This window comes from Littorina saxatilis, linkage group LG12, assembly GCF_037325665.1.
Source record: "Littorina saxatilis isolate snail1 linkage group LG12, US_GU_Lsax_2.0, whole genome shotgun sequence".
Lineage (NCBI taxonomy): Eukaryota > Metazoa > Mollusca > Gastropoda > Littorinimorpha > Littorinidae > Littorina > Littorina saxatilis.
In genome coordinates, this window is record NC_090256.1 from 70,852,729 (window position 1) to 70,871,759 (window position 19,031).

Below are 19,031 nucleotides of genomic sequence, written 5' to 3' on the forward strand. Positions count from 1 at the left end.
ATCAGTGCAAATCGCCGTTCCTCTCAACAGTCAAAAGCCATCGCTAGAGTTCTTGTGAACCACAGCCGTTGTTTCGTGCATAAAAAAAACGTGCTATTGTAGATAAGCTCACGTCGAGTCGCATTCAAATGACTAACTATGACGACTGCATTGTGAAAAGGGAAAACTGGATCACACGGGTTCACGATGGCTCAGGGGTAAGATAAACCACGCAAAAATAAATTCTTTGAAAATTGTTCGCTCTTTACGGAGGGCACCTAGGATGTTCTCAATTGGTGAGTGTTTAAATGAAATGGTGTTTGTACTGTGTGTAAAAGCCTGACCGTATCTGTGATGGTTTACGGGAGGCTTACTCTGCCTTTAACCAGTTTTTGTACTATATTTTACAGTAAATTATGAGATTTGCAGATTCTGTGTGTGTGTATGCATGCATGTGTGTGTGTGTGTGTGTGTGTGTGTGTGTGTGTGTGTGTGTGTGTTGGATAGAGAGAGTGAGAGAGGATGTGTGTGTGTTTGAGAGTTTGGAGAGAGAGAGAGTTGTTTTATACACCAAAACAAACACATAAATTAAAAACAGTTGTTATTTTTATTCCAATGTTAAACATGCCCCACATTAGTATGTTCACAATTTGTTCAAACAAATGTCTCAGAGAGACATATTATAAGTGAAACCAGTTTCAGTTTCAGAACAAAGTGATGCATTAGTAAATGGTGTTTTCTATAAAACAGGATGATTTTCCCTCAAAGCTACCTATATCAAATTACATAAACAAAAACAAAAAGAAACGCCGAAAACAACAACTAGAAATAAGAAAAATTGTGTGACATTGATAAGGAAAGGTGGGTGAAGAAATACTAGCTGGTAATAAGAATAATAAAATAATATATATCACAATATTTCAGAGACATTTAAAACTGAAGCATGTTAAACACATCACTGACAATGACAGGACAGTGCTATGGCAGGAAATCAAAGGAAATGTAAATGATGAATATATATGTTAATATATGTACAAGGTTTCATGTTAAAAAAATTTATGCATCTTTTAAATGGATAAGAACAGGTTGGGGTAGAGGAGAGGGGGGGGGGGGGGGGTAAGAAGATGAAATAAAGAATTTTGAAAGAAAGATTGGTGTGTGCTGGAAGTGAAACCAGTTTCAGTTTCAGAACAAAGTGATGTAGTTTCTTATTATCATCTGATGCATTAGTAAATGGTGTTTTCTATAAAACAGGATGGGGGGGGGGGGGGGGGAGGGAGGGATTGTGAGGTGGTGGATCAGAGATTCTTGGCAGAAAAGATAATCCTCCAGACATTATTTCTTATCTGTATTTTCCATTAAACAACACACACACACAAAAATGCTTTTCGCACACATATTAACTGCTTAAAATGTTTTGGGGGTAAAGTTGTTTTAAAGGGACACTGGATTTTATGTGCTACACAAATCAAGGGTCCAAAAATGTCACTGACACTTGTCTTTTCTAGAATTGACAAATGACAGTGAGTGTTGTTTCAGAACAATTTTCGGCATATTTCATTGGGGGAAAATGGAGTTGTTGTCAAAGGCCAATGAAATCGGTGCAAAACATGCCAGGGCAACGATTACGTGTGATGCACGTGCAACAGGGTCCCATGAATGATGCTCATCAGTTTGAGTTCAAAATTAAGCTGACACACTGACGAAATAATGCACTATGAGCAATTAACTCAAAGAAAACTGAATATATTTTAGCCGGTCCATAACTTTTTTCTTTGAAGAGTGCAGACTAAGAGCACCCTTCACACATCAATCAATCAATCAATATGAGGCTTATATCGCGCGTATTCCGTGGGTACAGTTCTAAGCGCAGGGATTTTTTATTATTTATTTTTTATTTTTTGTATGCGATTTATTTATGACACATACCAAGAACCAGCAGAATGGCTGCTTTCTGTGATGGGTGCTATTGTTTGCTGCACTGATTTGGCAGATTGACATATAGGTGTCTGTTCCAAAATGCGGAATACATCACAAGATACACACTATGCAAAGAAAGCCGCAGCCAGTAATGACAGGCTGTTGACTGAATGGTTTGTGTTTAAGTGGAAGGATGTTGAGATGAAAACCTGTAGGGATCTAGTGTGGTGATAACAAGGTCGATAGTCCACTCGAGAAGGAAGGGATCTAGTGTGGTGATAACAATGTGGATAGTCCACTCGAGAAGGAAGGGATCTAGTGTGGTGATAACAAGGTCGATAGTCCACTCGAGAAGGAAGGGATCTAGTGTGGTGATAACAAGGTCGATAGTCCACTCGAGAAGGAAGGGATCTAGTGTGGTGATAACAAGGTCGATAGTCCACTCGAGAAGGAAGGGATCTAGTGTGGTGATAACAAGGTCGATAGTCCACTCGAGAAGGAAGGGATCTAGTGTGGTGATAACAAGGTCGATAGTCCACTCGAGAAGGAAGGGATCTAGTGTGGTGATAACAAGGTCGATAGTCCACTCGAGAAGGAAGGCAGTACTTTAAAGGCACACTATTATCTTATGAAAACGATAGGTACACACGAACTCCAAAAATAACCCTCAGTGTCAGGTTTGTATGTTCAGTTGTGAAAGAGTGAATACTCTGGCTTTTAGTGAGGCAAGCTTTCCACACGTGCTTCTTATCCGCGTATTTCAGACAAACCCCTAGCTGTAGTGACGGCATGGCCTATAAATAATGTCACGTGGGAAAGTCTGACTCATTAAAAGCCCGAGTACTCACTCTTTCACAACCCATACAAAACCGACAGAGTTATTTCCCAACATCGTGTATCATCGGCCCCCAGGTGGAGTTAGTGTTCGTCAAAGAGAGTGTAGTCCGCGTTGACCCACAGTCGAACTTTGCTGACGTCCACATCCACACGAGGCTCCTCGGCTAGTCAATCTCGGGGCAACAGCGGGCCCTCGTCAGCGGCCAACTGTCACGCGACAGTCAAAACAAAGTGTTGTTGAGTTGTTAGGCCAGGCTTTATGAATAAGAGTAGCCAAGTAGAAATACAAATATTACGTACTGAAATCTTTTACTGATTCACAGACAAGATTTTAGAGCCAAGTAAAATACTAAAAACTAAACAAAACCCAACTGTATATATATTCCTTTGCTCTTCTTTAAAGTTAGCAAATAATTAAGCATTTCCCACTGATATGTGCCAGTAGCACCCCCAAAGGACGTTAATCTTAAACAAATAAACACACGTTATAAGGCTGATGCGTAGAGGGTCGATGATTGAAAAACAGACTTAATTCATTCTGATCATCATCGCTCCACGCTATCGCTTTAGTCCCTCTGACCGGACGCTAAAGTCCTACGCGAATCTATCAAAACAAGAATACAGAGTTATCTCCCATTTGTTGTTCACGAGCAGTGTTCGCGAGACGAAAATGATTGCAGATTGGCCGACTTCGACAGTGATCTCCGTTCTGTTCTTCACAGTTATGATAAAGACATCGTTCTAAGGTCAAAACAAGTCGAAATTTTGGGACTGCTGCCGGAAGGAGACCGTAATATATGGTTGCATCACTGTCAAAAAATCGTCTGCTCCAGCGAGCGCCGAAACCAAACGGTTGATTATCACGTGACACTTTTGCCATATTTAGAGTTGTTTGCCACAGTAAATACAGCCGCGAAAAATAGCTCGCTTGAAACTGTCTTACATATCAATTCCTTTGTAATTTAAAAATTACACAACACCATGAAAAATCATTATCGACGATCGCGAATCTGCTTACATCCATAACACATTACGAAAAGATCTAAATATGTAAAAAATCGATTTCCTCGCCAGACAAGGAAAACCAAGGCATCCTCTGTCAGGGATAGAATGAGCCGAACTCATTTTGACCTGAGTTCAGGATGAGACAGACGTGTGTTTTTAAATGAGATTTTTGTTCTCCGTTCTTTTTGTTAGGAATTCGAAAGGTCTGGTTAATAATCGTTATCAGTTGTGTATGAATTCACTGACGTTCGTCATACTGACGTAACAAAGCGTTGACTGAAGTCCAGAGACAAATCAATGCAGATCAGTTCGGAAAAAACTCACTCCCACAGAGAGAGAGAGAGAGAGAGAGAGAGAGAGAGAGAGAGAGAGAGAGAGAGAGAGAGAGAGAGAGAGAGAGAGAGAGAGAGAGAGAGAGAGAGAGAGAGAGATTAAACGCGCGCACACACACCGCACACATGTTTTTCTTTTTCTTTCCTTGTTCTCTTTCTTATTTCTCCTAGTCTTTTAGTCTTCACAGTGCTTTTTCCTGCGTTACAGTCCGGCTCTGTCCGTCCATCTGTCTATCTGTCTATATGTCTTTCTGTCTGTCTGTCCATCTGTCTATCCACCCGTCCGCCTGTCTGTCTGTATATGTGTCTTCCTGTGTGTCCGTCTGTTCATCCATGTTTTGTCCACTCCAGTCCCTTGCTCCTCCTAACCCCCCCCCCCCCTCCCCCCTCCCTCTCACCTACCCAGCCTTTAACTCCCTCCCCACAAACCCCTCGCTCACTGACCTTGCCATACGCATCACCTCTGTGGTACATGAGATTCCTCCGCCGGTTCCGCCTCCAGAACACCAGCCCGAGCACCATGAACAGCAGACCCACAGCGCTCGCCACAGACAGAGCCATCATCAGCGACTCGTCTTCGTCCTTCGTGCTGTTCTGCAGGCCTGGAGAACCGTTCTGAAACACCCGGGGAGTGTTTGATCTTCATACTCTTTCAAAAAACTATAAAGACCACTCAATAAAAGTTTTGTTCTTTTATTTTTTTATTTCCTGTTTTTCTTTTTGACGGTTACAGTTTTTATAAAGCAACAAGAAAATATTTTTGATTTGTGTTGTGGAGGCAATGTTGCTGAGGTGTATTATTTTGTCAAGTATGTCCGACTAAGCACTGTTCATGGCCACTGTTGTAAACACATGCATCACAATGTTTTGCTTTGACATGTTTTGCGTCTATTTCATGAGACTTTGAAAATCACTCCCTTTCCCCCCAAAAGCAGAATTTGTTTATAAGCCGAAAGGACTTCATTTTGCTGACAGGTGTAAGATGAGCAGGGCTCCCCGTGGACTCCCGTTCTAGAGGGTCCCGGGACCCCCGATTTGAATGTTTAGAGGGTCCTTGGACCCCCTTAGCGGAGTTTTAGAGGGTCCTTGGACCCCCTTAGCGGAGTTTTAGAGGGTCCTTGGACCCCCTTAGCGGAGTTTTAGAGGGTCCATGGACTACCTTAGCGGAGTTTTAGAGGGTCCTTGGACCCCCTTAGCGGAGTTTTAGAGGGTCCTTGGACCCCCTTAGCGGAGTTTTAGAGGGTCCTTGGACCCCCTTAGCGGAGTTTTAGAGGGTCCTTGGACCCCCTTAGCGGAGTTTTAGAGGGTCCATGGACCACCTTAGCGGAGTTTTAGAGGGTCCTTGGACCCCCTTAGCGGAGTTTTAGAGGGTCCTTGGACCCCCTTAGCGGAGTTTTAGAGGGTCCATGGACCACCTTAGCGGAGTTTTAGAGGGTCCATGGACCACCTAAGCGGAGTTTTAGAGGGTCCTTGGACCACCTGAGCGGAGTTTTAGAGGGTCCATGGACCACCTGAGCGGAACTTTAGAGGGTCCTTGGACCACCTAAGCGGAGTTTTAGAGGGTCCATGGACCACCTAAGCGGAGTTTTAGAGGGTCCATGGACCACCTAAGCGGAGTTTTAGATGGTCCTTGGACCACCTAAGCGGAGTTTTAGAGGGTTCCAAGAGTCCCGGATCCCCAAACCCCCCGTGTACATATATAACGCATTGTGATCGCGAATAATGTAATGTGAATAATAATGTGATATGAAGTGGGTTTATCATCAACAGAATATTCGAGAAGGAGACTTCAACTATACCTTGTTTAATGCAACACACACACTTTCAACTTGACTTCTGGTCTTTCTTGTAATGTTAGCTGACGACTACAGTCCGAACAGAGTACCTACGGGACGCACGACAACGAACATTTAGTGCGTCCTGGGACTCGTTCTTTTTAGGTTTAGTGCGTCCCGGGAATCCCTCCATGAATATTTAGTACGTGGTCTTGGCTTCTAGTGCGTTTAGGACGCAGGGACGCGCACTTTGGGGAGCCCTGGATGAGACTTACCTTGCCGGCGTGGGCTTGAGGGTAGTCGTTGGAGAAGTAGTAGGTGGAGGTGGAGGGGGTGGTGCTGGTGAAGCCTGACCAGTCGTAGTCGCTGGTCATCCCGAACCACGTCCTGTCCGTGGTGGTCGGCTTGTCCTTCAGGGCTCCACACGTGTCTTGGTCACTCAGGCCGCACTTGACCACTCGGCTCTCCACGTGATTCATGAACCATTCCCACCGCCCAAACCTGCACCCAGGTAACACAACTTGACCACTCGGCTCTCCACGTGATTCATGAACCAACCTCCCCCACACACACCTGCACCGAGTCAAGGACACCTGTACCGAGTCAAGGACACCTGCACCGAGTCAAGGACACCTGTACTGAGTCAAGGACACTTGCACCGAGTCAAGGACACCTGTACCGAGGACACCCCACCCATTTTACGACCTCCGAAAACGTGAGAAAATGAGGTCGTAAAAAGGGGGAAGTTTTAAAAAGGTTGGTCAATGTTCAGATTAAAAAGGTTGGTCAATGTTCAGATTAAAAAGGTTGGTCAATGTTCAGATTAAACAGGTTGGTCAATGTTCAGATTAAAAAGGTTGGTCAATGTTCAGATTAAAAAGGTTGGTCAATGTTCAGATTAAAAAGGTTGGTCAATGTTCAGATTAAAAAGGTTGGTCAATGTTCAGATTAAAAAGGTTGGTCAATGTTCAGATTAAAAAGGTTGGTCAATGTTCAGATTAAAAAGGTTGGTCAATGTTCAGATTAAAAAGGTTGGTCAATGTTCAGATTAAAAAGGTTAGTCAATGTTCAGATTAAAAAGGTTGGTCAATGTTCAGATTAAAAAGGTTGGTCAATGTTCAGATTAAACAGGTTGGTCAATGTTCAGATTAAACAGGTTGGTCAATGTTCAGATTAAAAAGGTTGGTCAATGTTCAGATTAAAAAGGTTGGTCAATGTTCAGATTAAAAAGGTTGGTCAATGTTCAGATTAAAAAGGTTGGTCAATGTTCAGATTAAAAAGGTTGGTCAATGTTCAGATTAAAAAGGTTGGTCAATGTTCAGATTAAACAGGTTGGTCAATGTTCAGATTAAACAGGTTGGTCAATGTTCAGATTAAAAAGGTTGGTCAATGTTCAGATTAAAAAGGTTGGTCAATGTTCAGATTAAAAAGGTTGGTCAATGTTCAGATTAAAAAGGTTGGTCAATGTTCAGATTAAAAAGGTTGGTCAATGTTCAGATTAAAAAGGTTGGTCAATGTTCAGATTAAAAAGGTTGGTCAATGTTCAGATTAAAAAGGTTGGTCAATGTTCAGATTAAAAAGGTTGGTCAATGTTCAGATTAAACAGGTTGGTCAATGTTCAGATTAAAAAGGTTGGTCAATTTTCATATTAAAAAGGTTGGTCAATGTTCAGATTAAAAAGGTTGGTCAATGTTCAGATTAAAAAGGTTGGTCAATGTTCAGATTAGAAAGGTTGGTCAATGTTCAGATTAAAAAGGTTGGTCAATGTTCAGATTAAACAGGTTGGTCAATGTTCAGATTAAACAGGTTGGTCAATGTTCAGATTAAACAGGTTGGTCAATGTTCAGATTAAAAAGGTTGGTCAATGTTCAGATTAAAAAGGTTGGTCAATGTTCAGATTAAAAAGGTTGGTCAATGTTCAGATTAAAAAGGTTGGTCAATGTTCAGATTAAAAAGGTTGGTCAATGTTCAGATTAAAAAGGTTGGTCAATGTTCAGATTAAACAGGTTGGTCAATGTTCAGATTAAAAAGGTTGGTCAATGTTCAGATTATAAAGGTTGGTCAATGTTCAGATTAAAAAGGTTGGTCAATGTTCAGATTAAAAAGGTTGGTCAATGTTCAGATTAAAAAGGTTGGTCAATGTTCAGATTAAAAATGTTGGTCAATGTTCAGATTTATGAGAAGACGTACAGGGCCTTTAAAGGGAAGGAGCCTTACATGGAAGAAGATACACAGACATACGATGTACACAGACATACGATGGGTTGAATTTGATGTGTAATTGTGTGATGCGTTTAAAAGTGCTTGTAGTCGTATAATAGAGTACGCCTGGTTGTTCGCTGTTTAATGTTTTTTTTCTCCCCTGAAGCCTGTGTTAAATCTTTATTTTACATTAAATCTGCATGGTTTTTTTTGTGAGTGCTGCATTTTAGACTTTATGATCGGTGCTTTGTTATTGCCTAACTTCTTCTGTGTGTGAAATGTTCAGCTTTAGTGTCAAGTGCTTTTTATAAAGCACCATGAGACTGCTATCTGGCGGTGAATAGCGCTACAGGAAGTCGTTTTATATGGACTGGGTGGCCGAGTGGTAACGCACTTGCGCTCGGAAGCGAGAGGTTGCGAGTTCGACCCTGGGTCAGGGCGTTAGCAATTTTCTTCCCCCTTTCCTAACCTAGGTGGTGGGTTCAAGTGCTAGTCTTTCGGATGAGACGAAAAACCGAGGTCCCTTCGTGTACACTACATTGGGGTGTGCACATTAAAGATCCCACGATTGACAAAAGGGTCTTTCCTGGCAAACTTGTATAGGCATGGATAAAAATGTCCACCAAAATACCCGTGTGACTTGGAATAATAGGCCGTGAAAAGTAGGATATGCGCCGAAATGGCTGCGATCTGCTGGCCGATGTGAAAACGTGATGTATTGTGTAAACAAAATTCCATCTCACACGGCATAAATAAATCCCTGCGCCTTGAATATGTGCGCGATATAAATTGCATAAAATAAAAATTAAAAAAAAATAAAAATCCCTGCGTTTAGAACTGTACCCACGGAATACGCGCGATATAAGGCTCATATTGATTGATTGATTGATATACTATCATTATTATTAACAGTAGCTCCATTTTGTACCTACATTTTTAGGGAGTTTTAAGAATGGCCTTACATTTACAGACGTTTTGAACAATAGCAAGTTGGATCTTGCAAGGGGACAGGTCTAACAATAGCAACTTGGATCTTGCAAGAGGACAGGTCTAACAATAGCAACTTGGATCTAGCAAGAGGACAGGTCTAACAATAGCAACTTGGATCTAGCAAGAGGACAGGTCTAACAATAGCAACTTGGATCTTGCAAGAGGACAGGTCTAACAATAGCAACTTGGATCTTGCAAGAGGACAGGTCTAACAATAGCAACTTGGATCTTGCAAGGGGACAGGTCTAACAATAGCAACTTGGATCTTGCAAGAGGACAGGTCTAACAATAGCAACTTGGATCTTGCAAGAGGACAGGTCTAACAATAGCAACTTGGATCTTGCAAGAGGACAGGTCTAACAATAGCAACTTGGATCTTGCAAGAGGACAGGTCTAACAATAGCAACTTGGATCTTGCAAGGGGACAGGTCTAACAATAGCAACTTGGATCTTGCAAGAGGACAGGTCTAACAATAGCAACTTGGATCTTGCAAGAGGACAGGTCTAACAATAGCAACTTGGATCTTGCAAGAGGACAGGTCTAACAATAGCAACTTGGATCTTGCAAGAGGACAGGTCTAACAATAGCAACTTGGATCTTGCAAGAGGACAGGTCTAACAATAGCAACTTGGATCTTGCAAGAGGACAGGTCTAACAATAGCAACTTGGATCTTGCAAGGGGACAGGTCTAACAATAGCAACTTGGATCTTGCAAGAGGACAGGTCTAACAATAGCAACTTGGATCTTGCAAGAGGACAGGTCTAACAATAGCAACTTGGATCTTGCAAGAGGACAGGTCTAACAATAGCAACTTGGATCTTGCAAGAGGACAGGTCTAACAATAGCAACTTGGATCTTGCAAGAGGACAGGTCTAACAATAGCAACTTGGATCTTGCAAGAGGACAGGTCTAACAATAGCAACTTGGATCTTGCAAGAGGACAGGTCTAACAATAGCAACTTGGATCTTGCAAGAGGACAGGTCTAACAATAGCAACTTGGATCTTGCAAGAGGACAGGTCTAACAATAGCAACTTGGATCTTGCAAGAGGACAGGTCTAACAATAGCAACTTGGATCTTGCAAGAGGACAGGTCTAACAATAGCAACTTGGATCTTGCAAGAGGACAGGTCTAACAATAGCAACTTGGATCTTGCAAGAGGACAGGTCTAACAATAGCAACTTGGATCTTGCAAGAGGACAGGTCTAACAATAGCAACTTGGATCTTGCAAGAGGACAGGTCTAACAATAGCAACTTGGATCTTGCAAGAGGACAGGTCTAACAATAGCAACTTGGATCTTGCAAGAGGACAGGTCTAACAATAGCAACTTGGATCTTGCAAGAGGACAGGTCTAACAATAGCAACTTGGATCTTGCAAGAGGACAGGTCTACCAAGGAAGGGAGTCTTAGAATCGAGGAACATTACAGACTTTATGAACAGAAAAGCTAAGATCTCAAACGGGGACAAGACTAAACCGGGAGGGATGGGGGAAGGGAGGGGGAGGGGGAAATGAGGAGGGGATGGGGGTGAGGTCGGGGTGAGGTCGGGGTGAGGTTGGGGTTAACTGTATTGGAAGACTTACTTCTCCATAGCTATCCTTGAATCAAACAGGGCGTCACAAGAGGTGCTAGCACACAGATACGTCTTTGTCATCTGAAATGAGAAAAAGCTTCTGGTTAGATTTGTTCCGTCTTGTTCGCTTTCTTTTTCACGTTCATCATCTTGTTGTAACATTATGTGTTTTAATTAAAGACTACTGATATCAACATGATTCCATACCCCCTCCCCCCTTCCTACCCCACCCCTCCCGTACCCTCCAGCCGTTCCTGTAAACTGAGATTTGAACTGTGCGAGCAGGTCAGGTCGATTTTAGGGGTGACCTTGTTTGACAGGCTGTCACGGGATGCCTATACAAAGAACCATAATACGGAAAAATGCCAAGAACAGCTGGCACACGTACCTTTTCCAGCATATAAAGTTCAACTAAAATAAATTTCGTTTTAATGCTTTTATTATCGTGCGAAATGTGTTGCAATAATTGTTTGGCCAAGTTTAGTACTGCAGTAACATAAAGTGTAACATTGCATACTCCCCAACCTTGGTGCATCCTCGTAGAATTTAATTGAAAGTTGAAGCATGAGGCAGCAGTATCCCCCCTCCCCCCCCCCCCCCCCTGCTGGGTGTATCCAAAGTTTCACGCGGAATAGAGTTAACTGTATACTCACTCTGTAACCGTATCCATCACATGGGGCGTCCGTCTCCTGTCGAGGAAGAAAGACAGTTCATTCAGCCACAGATCACTAAGGACAACACGCAGAACACATTGATATCTTTGCTTTCAGTAAATGACACAACAAGAGAGGAGACAGGCAGAACAAAGACAAGCCAAGAGAACACACAGACACTGACACAGACCATTGCAAGTAGACTTGTAAAAAAAACACAGATACACTCTTCAAAAAAAGTTAAGGATCACTTTTTTACAAGCATGCCACACAAAACAGACAAGACCAAATTCTTTCATTTAAAAAAAAAATATATAATTGAACAACCAAGGAGTAAGGACAAACAAAGCAAAGATCGAACGCGGCAGCGACAATTTAGCTAGAGTGTGTCAAACATGACAACCCTCGAAAATGGAATTCACAACAATATGAATCAGTGTCAACAACGCGTGTGCCCTCCGTTGTGTGCCAGGCATTCAACACATCGTTGGCGCATGGAGTGGATCAGGTTGCATATGAATGCTCTGGGAACTCCATTCCACTCCTGCTGGAGCCAATGCAGCAGTTGATTCAGATTGGCAGGAGCAGGGTGAAGTTGCTGTACCCGACGACAAAGCTCGTCCCACATGTGCTCTATGGGGTTCAGGTCCGGGCTGTTGGCTGGCCACAGCATCCTGTTGACCCTTGTCTGCTGGATGAAGGTGTTTACAGCTGCAGAGCCATGGGGAGGTGCGTTGTCATCCTGAAGAATCGCACGAGGGCCGATCGCTTGGAGGGCTGGAACGACGAGGGGTTGCAGGATCTCATTCTGGTAGCGGACACCGGTCAAGTTGCCCACTACATGGTACAGAGGTGTCCTTAGACGTGTGCTGATCCCTCCCCAGACCATCACAGAGCCTCCGCCAAAACGCTGTCGTTCCAGAGCAGCGCCTACTGCGAAGCGCTCTCCGCGACGCTTCCACACTCGGATGCGACCATCAGCAGGTTCCAAGCAAAAGCGGGACTCATCTGTAAACAACACCTGAGCCCACTGCTGACGTTGCCACCTCACATGTTGAGTGCACCAGGCTCGGCGAGCTGCTCGGTGATTAGCAGTCAGGGTTGTTCCTCGGACTGGACGCCTTGCACGCAAGCCAAAGTTGTGTAAGCGGTTTCGGATCGTCTGACCACTAACACCAGTGTTGGTGGTAGCTTGTAGGCGTTGCCTAATGTTGTTTGCCGTAGCCATTCTTTGTTGCATGGCCTGTCTCTGAATGAAGCGATCCTCTCTTTGTGTGGTGACTCTGGGCCGACCAAAACGTTGTCGCTCCTGCACTCTTCCAGTTGCGTGGAATCTCTGTTTTAGTCTGATGATGACAGAGGGAGCCACTGCAAGCCTCTGGGCCACTGGCCTGGTAGCAACACCGTCTTGTAGCCATCCTATTGCCCTTCCTCTATCCAAATCGCTCAGTTTTCTTCGTGGGGGCATGTTGCTACTGTGCATAATTGTGTCAGCGTGTCAACCTTTAAACACAAGCTGGTGAGCGATGTTCATAGCCAGGACCCTGTTGTAGCACGTGCATCACAACCTTTTTTCCCTGGCATGCGTTCCGCAAATTTCATGGGGCAATAAAAAAAACACCCTTTTTCTTCCAAAATGCAGAAGCTTTTGAGAAGTCCCACAAAGGGAAATAACTCTGCCTGCCAAACAAAATTCTAGGTCAAGACTCATTGTTCATTTGTTAATTCAAACACATTAATCTTTTAATTATTATGTCGATGTTAAATTTTTTTGCAATTTTTTATAATTAGATCCGTTTTTTCAATCGATCCTTAACTTGTTTTGAAGAGTGTACACAGACCTTCGAGACGTTTGATTTTGACAAACCGTATTTGTGACCGTAACGTTTTGCTTTTGTCGCAATTACACGTTCCTGTAACATACCTTGCTTGTTTTTTTATTCTGAATTTTAGAACGTTGGCAGTCTATTTATGTTCATAATAATAATTGTAAATGAAAAAGGAAAGTAAAGAAATAGAAATACCGAAAGATATTCAAAAGGCGCAGTTCGAACATTCCGCGAACCCTTCGTCCATATTATTATTTTTTAATATAAGAGAGAAGGGTGCTGTTTTGGAAAACCGTGGGATGTGTGGAAGTTGGTGTTGGGGTAGGAAAAGCTTCCCACGGACGATGCCATAAACATCAGAAAAAGAGCCTCAACCAACCAACAAATAGATCAACCGACCAATCAGCCAATCAAAAAACCAATGTCAAGGTCAACTCACAGGCTTGACGTCACTCATGTCGCTGGCCAGGAAGTCAGCGTAGGTCACGTGCAAGGCAGCCAGAGCATGCGCAAAGCAACGTTTTTCATTCTCCTCACTGGGTGGGTCTGCGAACAGTTCACACATCAGATCCGCCGAGTCCACCACAAACATGAACTCCTGCAAAATAAAACACACCACGTATGAACTTCTTCAGATACAGGACAGATTGTGGACTCCTGCAGGGGCAGGGTGCACCATATATTATCCTACATACGTGAGACAGACACCCGTGAGATAATAATCGTTCAAATCACACGTGTGTATATCATGTAAATGAGGTCATTTCAAGCAAGTCTGGCAGGGACCTGTTTTTCCACTGCTTATGATGCCAAAGTCACCGAGACAAACGTCATTATAGAAAAAAAATTGCGCTCGCTAATTACCCTCGATGAATTTTTAGAACTAACACGTCACGCCACACTTTCAGAGTGACGTTTCTTCACTTTGACGTAATAGATTGCACGAGGCTTTAGAAGAGACCGAGGTTCCAAAACAAGCGTTTTCAATTTAGCTGCATCGACTGCAGGACATTTTCAGTAAAATACACGTAAGTACAGTATGTAGGATAAACAGAATACTACATGGCTTGCTGTTTCGTTGAAGATGTACACTCGTTGCTTTTTCTAATAGTGAACAGCTCGCTTTCGCTCGCAGTTCAATATTTAAACAAGAAATTCCTCCGAGGTAGGAAAAACACCCCCGTCAAAGGGAAATAACCTTCTCAGTTGGTGGCAGTGAGAATGGTTATTTCCCTTTGACCAGTAATATGTCCCTCTATAAGTCCTTGTATAATTTTAATCCACCAATAACTCCCTAACCGTGTGTTTGACTGGTCCCAATTTTTGTAAGGACCGTCTCAGGAATGTATAGAACCTGTTCACCAAGTTTGGTGACGATCGGTACGTTCATTCTTGAGATCTATATGCGAACACAAACACACAAACACACAAACACATCGACCGAATCCTATACACACCCCTATACCGGGGGTGTAAAAAACAACTCGTGTAAATCTGGTACGACACAGCAAGCCATGTAGTATTCTCTATTTATTCGTTATTTGTATGTTTGACCAACATATGACATTTTACACAGATCAATACAGTCAGTGTTCCTCCGAGAACGCGCTATAGCGGTCGAGGTGAACAGTGACTGTCGAGATCTGTGTAAAATGTCATATTTTAGTCACAAATGGAACTAACATTTATGTATCGATCGATTCTGGTTAAAATTCCTTTTAGTTTTTGCGATTGAAAGCACACAAACATGCACTATTTTGTAGTCTCGGCTGGCCGCCTAAATAAGAATTTTTGTCGAACTCTGACGTCACATGGCTCAAAGAAGGGAAATCCAATGGTTAATCGATATATTACACACTTTTGCAGGAACGCAGCACATTCTACAATCAATTGACTGCTGTTGATCGACCCTTGGACAATGAACTTGCCTTCGTTTTCACACGGATGTGTCATTGAACACTCTGCTGTGTCCAGTATCATCGTGATGACGAGTTATTGGTTAGAACCAAGCTGTTGGGCACAAGTAAGCAGTTACTATGTTTTGTGTGGAGGTGACATGCAAGAGTAGCAGTTATAGACAGGTCGACTGCGCTGTGTGTGCGTGTGTGTGTGTGTGTGTGTGTGTGTGTGTGTGTGTGTGTGTGTGCGTGTGCTATGACTATGATATAGTGATTTAACATATTATTTTTCTTACTATGTACTTAGCTTTAACTTGTGTGAGTGTGTGTTTTTTTGTGTGGATGTTGTTGTTTGTATAATTAATGCATTATGGCATTTACACTACTGTATGAACTAGGATACTATTTATTGTAAACATGTATTGCATTGTTCAGTTTGATGTAAAGCGCGGAGAGCGTGTGTTAACCCCATGGTTCGCGCTATATAAGCTTGCCACTATTATATTATTATTACTATCTTTTGTGTGGAGGTGACATGCAAGAGTAGCAGTTACTATGTTTTGTGTGGAGGTGACATGCAAGAGTAGCAGTTACTATGTTTTGTGTGGAGGTGACATGCAAGAGTAGCAGTTACTATGTTTTGTGTGGAGGTGACATGCAAGAGTAGCAGTTACTATGTTTTGTGTGGAGGTGACATGCAAGAGTAGCAGCGGCCCTGTGTGGTCTCATACTGCCGTACTTACCGTCACATTTGGGCCATATACAGCCCAACCTGCCCTGACGACCACCTCTTGATAACGACCACCTGCCCAGTACGACCACCCCAGGGGATCAAATCCTTATAGACAGGTGGACGTGGTCCCCTGTGTGGTCGTTATAAACATGTTCGACTGTGTGTTTTGCAATGACAAGGACAACCTGACCTTGCCGTGACGCAGTTGTCGTTGCACCATGACGTCAATGATGCACTCCCACGCGGAGTTGACGATAGGTGGGGCATGGTCATTGATATTTTAGTTTTAGTTTCACGCTGACAAAGAAATCCTCACACTGTCCGGAGATCGTTCTCGTTGCACCATGATGTCAATAATGCACTATCACTTGGACTTCCTGTCAGTCAGGCCGCTTACCATGAGATTTGAACCACATACCTGAGATCGTTCTCGCTGCGTCATGATGTCAATGGTACGCTCCCCAGGATAGGATAGAACATGACACTTGAGGTACGTACAATTGACATGTTTAACAATGACACAGACGCCCTTACCTTGTCGGGGCACTGCCCGCGCTGCGTCATGACGTTTAAGATGCACTCCCACATAGACTCCTCGCACAGCGGGCCTTGGGCGAACCTCTGCATCATGTCCCTGAAGACGTCCAGCTCGTTGTCCAGGCACCACTCGCCACGCGGGCAGCTCTTCAGCCGCTCCACGATGTCCATATCGAAGATGGGCGACCTCAGCCCCTTGGCCGTCAGGTCACCTCGGAAGTAGACGTTGACGAGGTCGTCCACGATGCAGTAGTTGTTGAGGTCCGCCTCCACGTTGCAGTTGGCCTTGCCTCCCTTGGAGAACGGCTCTTTGGTCGTGGAGGCGAAGTTCTGCATGGAGAACGCGAATGATCACAAGGTTATTAATATCAAATACTCCCAGATATAGATGTGAGGGTACCTAGGCAATGGTACTTGGGATTTGGGTCATATACCAGGTTGTTCGAGGCCATAAGGATTTGGTTCATGAATATCAGTTGGCGAAAGGCATTCAACCGCGCAAATGGTATGCCTAAAGTGATGAATAATGACAGCTGTCAGAAGTGATAAAGCAGTGTTTGTAGGTCGGAGGAACACCACAACCGTAGGTTAGACAAGTCAGATATAAATATAGCTAAATGTCATGCGTTTTGAGAAAATGCATTATTGTCAGTGTAGCTAAATGAAGACATTGTAAGCTTAACAAGCAGACAAGCACAAGTACCTTCATTCCTTCGCCATGTAACACTGTGCTATGTTACTGTGCTATGTTACTGTTACTGTGCTATGTTACTGTGCTATGTTACTGTGCTATGTTACTGTGCTATGTTACTGTGCTATGTTACTGTGCTATGTTACTGTGCTATGTTACTGTGCTATGTTACTGCGTTGTGTGGGAGTAACCCCTACCCACAACGGTTGCCTGCTGTGGTACCGAGTCCTCCTCCGTCTGAGGAGAAAAAGACTACGCTCTAGGCTAAGCCGTGGGGGAAAAGAGGAAGACAAATTCGAACTCAACAACAACAACAACGACGACGACGACGACGACGACGACGAAGAAGAAGAAGAAGAAGAAGAAGAAGAAGAAGAAGAAGAAGAAGAAGAAGAAGAAGAAGAAGAAGAAGAAGAAGAAGAAGGAAAAGAAGAAGAAGAAGAAGAAGAAGAACAACAACAACAACAACAACAACAACAACAACAACAACAACAACAACAACCAGTAGAATCTCGACCTACCTCTGTACTGCTCCAATCGTCATCGCCCCACTGATCCGTAGAGGAGTGAGGAGTCTTATTTTCCGCCTCCCCACCTTCCGTAGCCGTCTTCTCTGTACCTCCAGTATCAGTACCGTTGCGGACCGAAATGCCGTCAGCCGATTCACCGGACGTGGCATTGGATTTGGTGGCGAGAGTGTTGTTGGCGTTGGTAGCAGAGGGAGCCGGGGGCACTTGGGTCTTCTTGGTGCCGTTGCTGAACTGCCCCTTCAGCATGTCCATGACAAAGTCGGCCAGGGACTCCGACATGCCTTCCGGCAGCTTGTCATCCTCTTGGCCTTCCGTGCCGGAGCTGCCCGTGGTGGCACTGTTGGAGTCGTCGGCGTTGGCTTGTGTGACATTGCTCTCTGTAGGGTTGTTCGCTGTGTTGTTTGACGCGTTGGTGACGTTGTTGTGACTGCTGATTGTGTTGTTGTTGGTGGGGGTTTCGGTGTTGGCCTGGTCGTTGGTCTCGGTAACGCGGGCTGCGGTGGGCGAGGCACTCACAACCGACACTACAACGACACCGACACACAGTAGTAAAACCTTCGTCCTCATTTTGGGTCAAAAACACGCCCGCTTTTTCACACAAATTCAGTGATTTCGGCAAACACGAACACTACCGTCAACTCACAAGATCTCAACTTGAAAGAGCGACTCCACAAAAACACAGTGCTAAAACACCCAGTCAATTAATTATCGCGACACAAAAAGGACCACAGTAGGTACACGGCGTGTCATGTGGAGGTTTAAACTGCGAATGGGGATATATCGACAAAAAAGTCTCAAAACTGCCAAACAGCGGGGCCAGCTGCTGTGGAGCCTTCATGCGGCGTCACACGACGTTCAACAGATGTTGCATGAACAAGTCGATAGGGAAAATAGATCCATGAGTAAGAAAACAAGAACCGGGCCGGGCCGGAGGGATTTGGCAAGGTGAGGCAGGCGGGATGTCGCGGAGGGGGTATTGGGGGAAGGGGGTTATTGGAGAAGATGGGGGAAGGGGTGCAGATGGAGAAAAGATAAGATCAAGATAAACTATATAGAACGGGAAAGGGTAGACGGGTGGATGGGTAAACTTACTAACTGAGAAGGATTGGGGAAGGGGGGTGAAGGGTGGGGGGAGGGGACGATAGAGATAAGCTAGGGGGACAGGAGGATACGTCCTAGCAATCGATTCGATCGAGAGATTGAAGGGTTTGGTGGTTTAGGATTTCTGTTCATGTACAAATATGCACACACTGTATTGATGAACAAGATCGGAGGGGCATGACTGAGTGGGTAAGAGAAACGGGGGAGGGGCATGACTGAGTGGGTAAGAGAAACGGGGGAGGGGCATGACTGAGTGGGTAAGAGAAACGGGGGAGGGGCATGACTGAGTGGGTGAGAGAAACGGGGGAGGGGCATGACTGAGTGGGTAAGAGAAACGGGGGAGGGGCATGACTGAGTGGGTAAGAGAAACGGGGGAGGGGCATGACTGAGTGGGTGAGAGAAACGGGGGAGGGGCATGACTGAGTGGGTGAGAGAAACGGGG

General features: G+C 44.2%; 1 protein-coding gene across 2 annotated transcripts; it reads right to left on the minus strand.

The window, feature by feature from the left end:
• Window positions 1-567: 567 nt before the first annotated feature.
• On the minus strand, window positions 568-18,295 carry LOC138982700 (uncharacterized). 2 transcript variants are annotated; one of them, XM_070356028.1, is made up of 8 exons: window positions 17,480-18,295; window positions 16,265-16,597; window positions 13,539-13,697; window positions 11,271-11,306; window positions 10,628-10,698; window positions 6,124-6,349; window positions 4,535-4,688; window positions 568-2,943 (listed from the first exon to the last, which is right to left on the minus strand). In XM_070356028.1, the coding sequence occupies exons 1-8, from the start codon at window positions 18,053-18,055 to the stop codon at window positions 2,933-2,935; spliced, it is 1,566 nt and encodes a 521-aa protein (XP_070212129.1). In that variant the 5' UTR covers window positions 18,056-18,295; the 3' UTR covers window positions 568-2,932. The 2 variants fall into 2 exon arrangements, with proteins under 2 accessions (XP_070212129.1, XP_070212128.1); XM_070356027.1 differs by having other exon boundaries at window positions 4,518-4,688; window positions 17,480-18,291.
• Window positions 18,296-19,031: the final 736 nt, after the last annotated feature.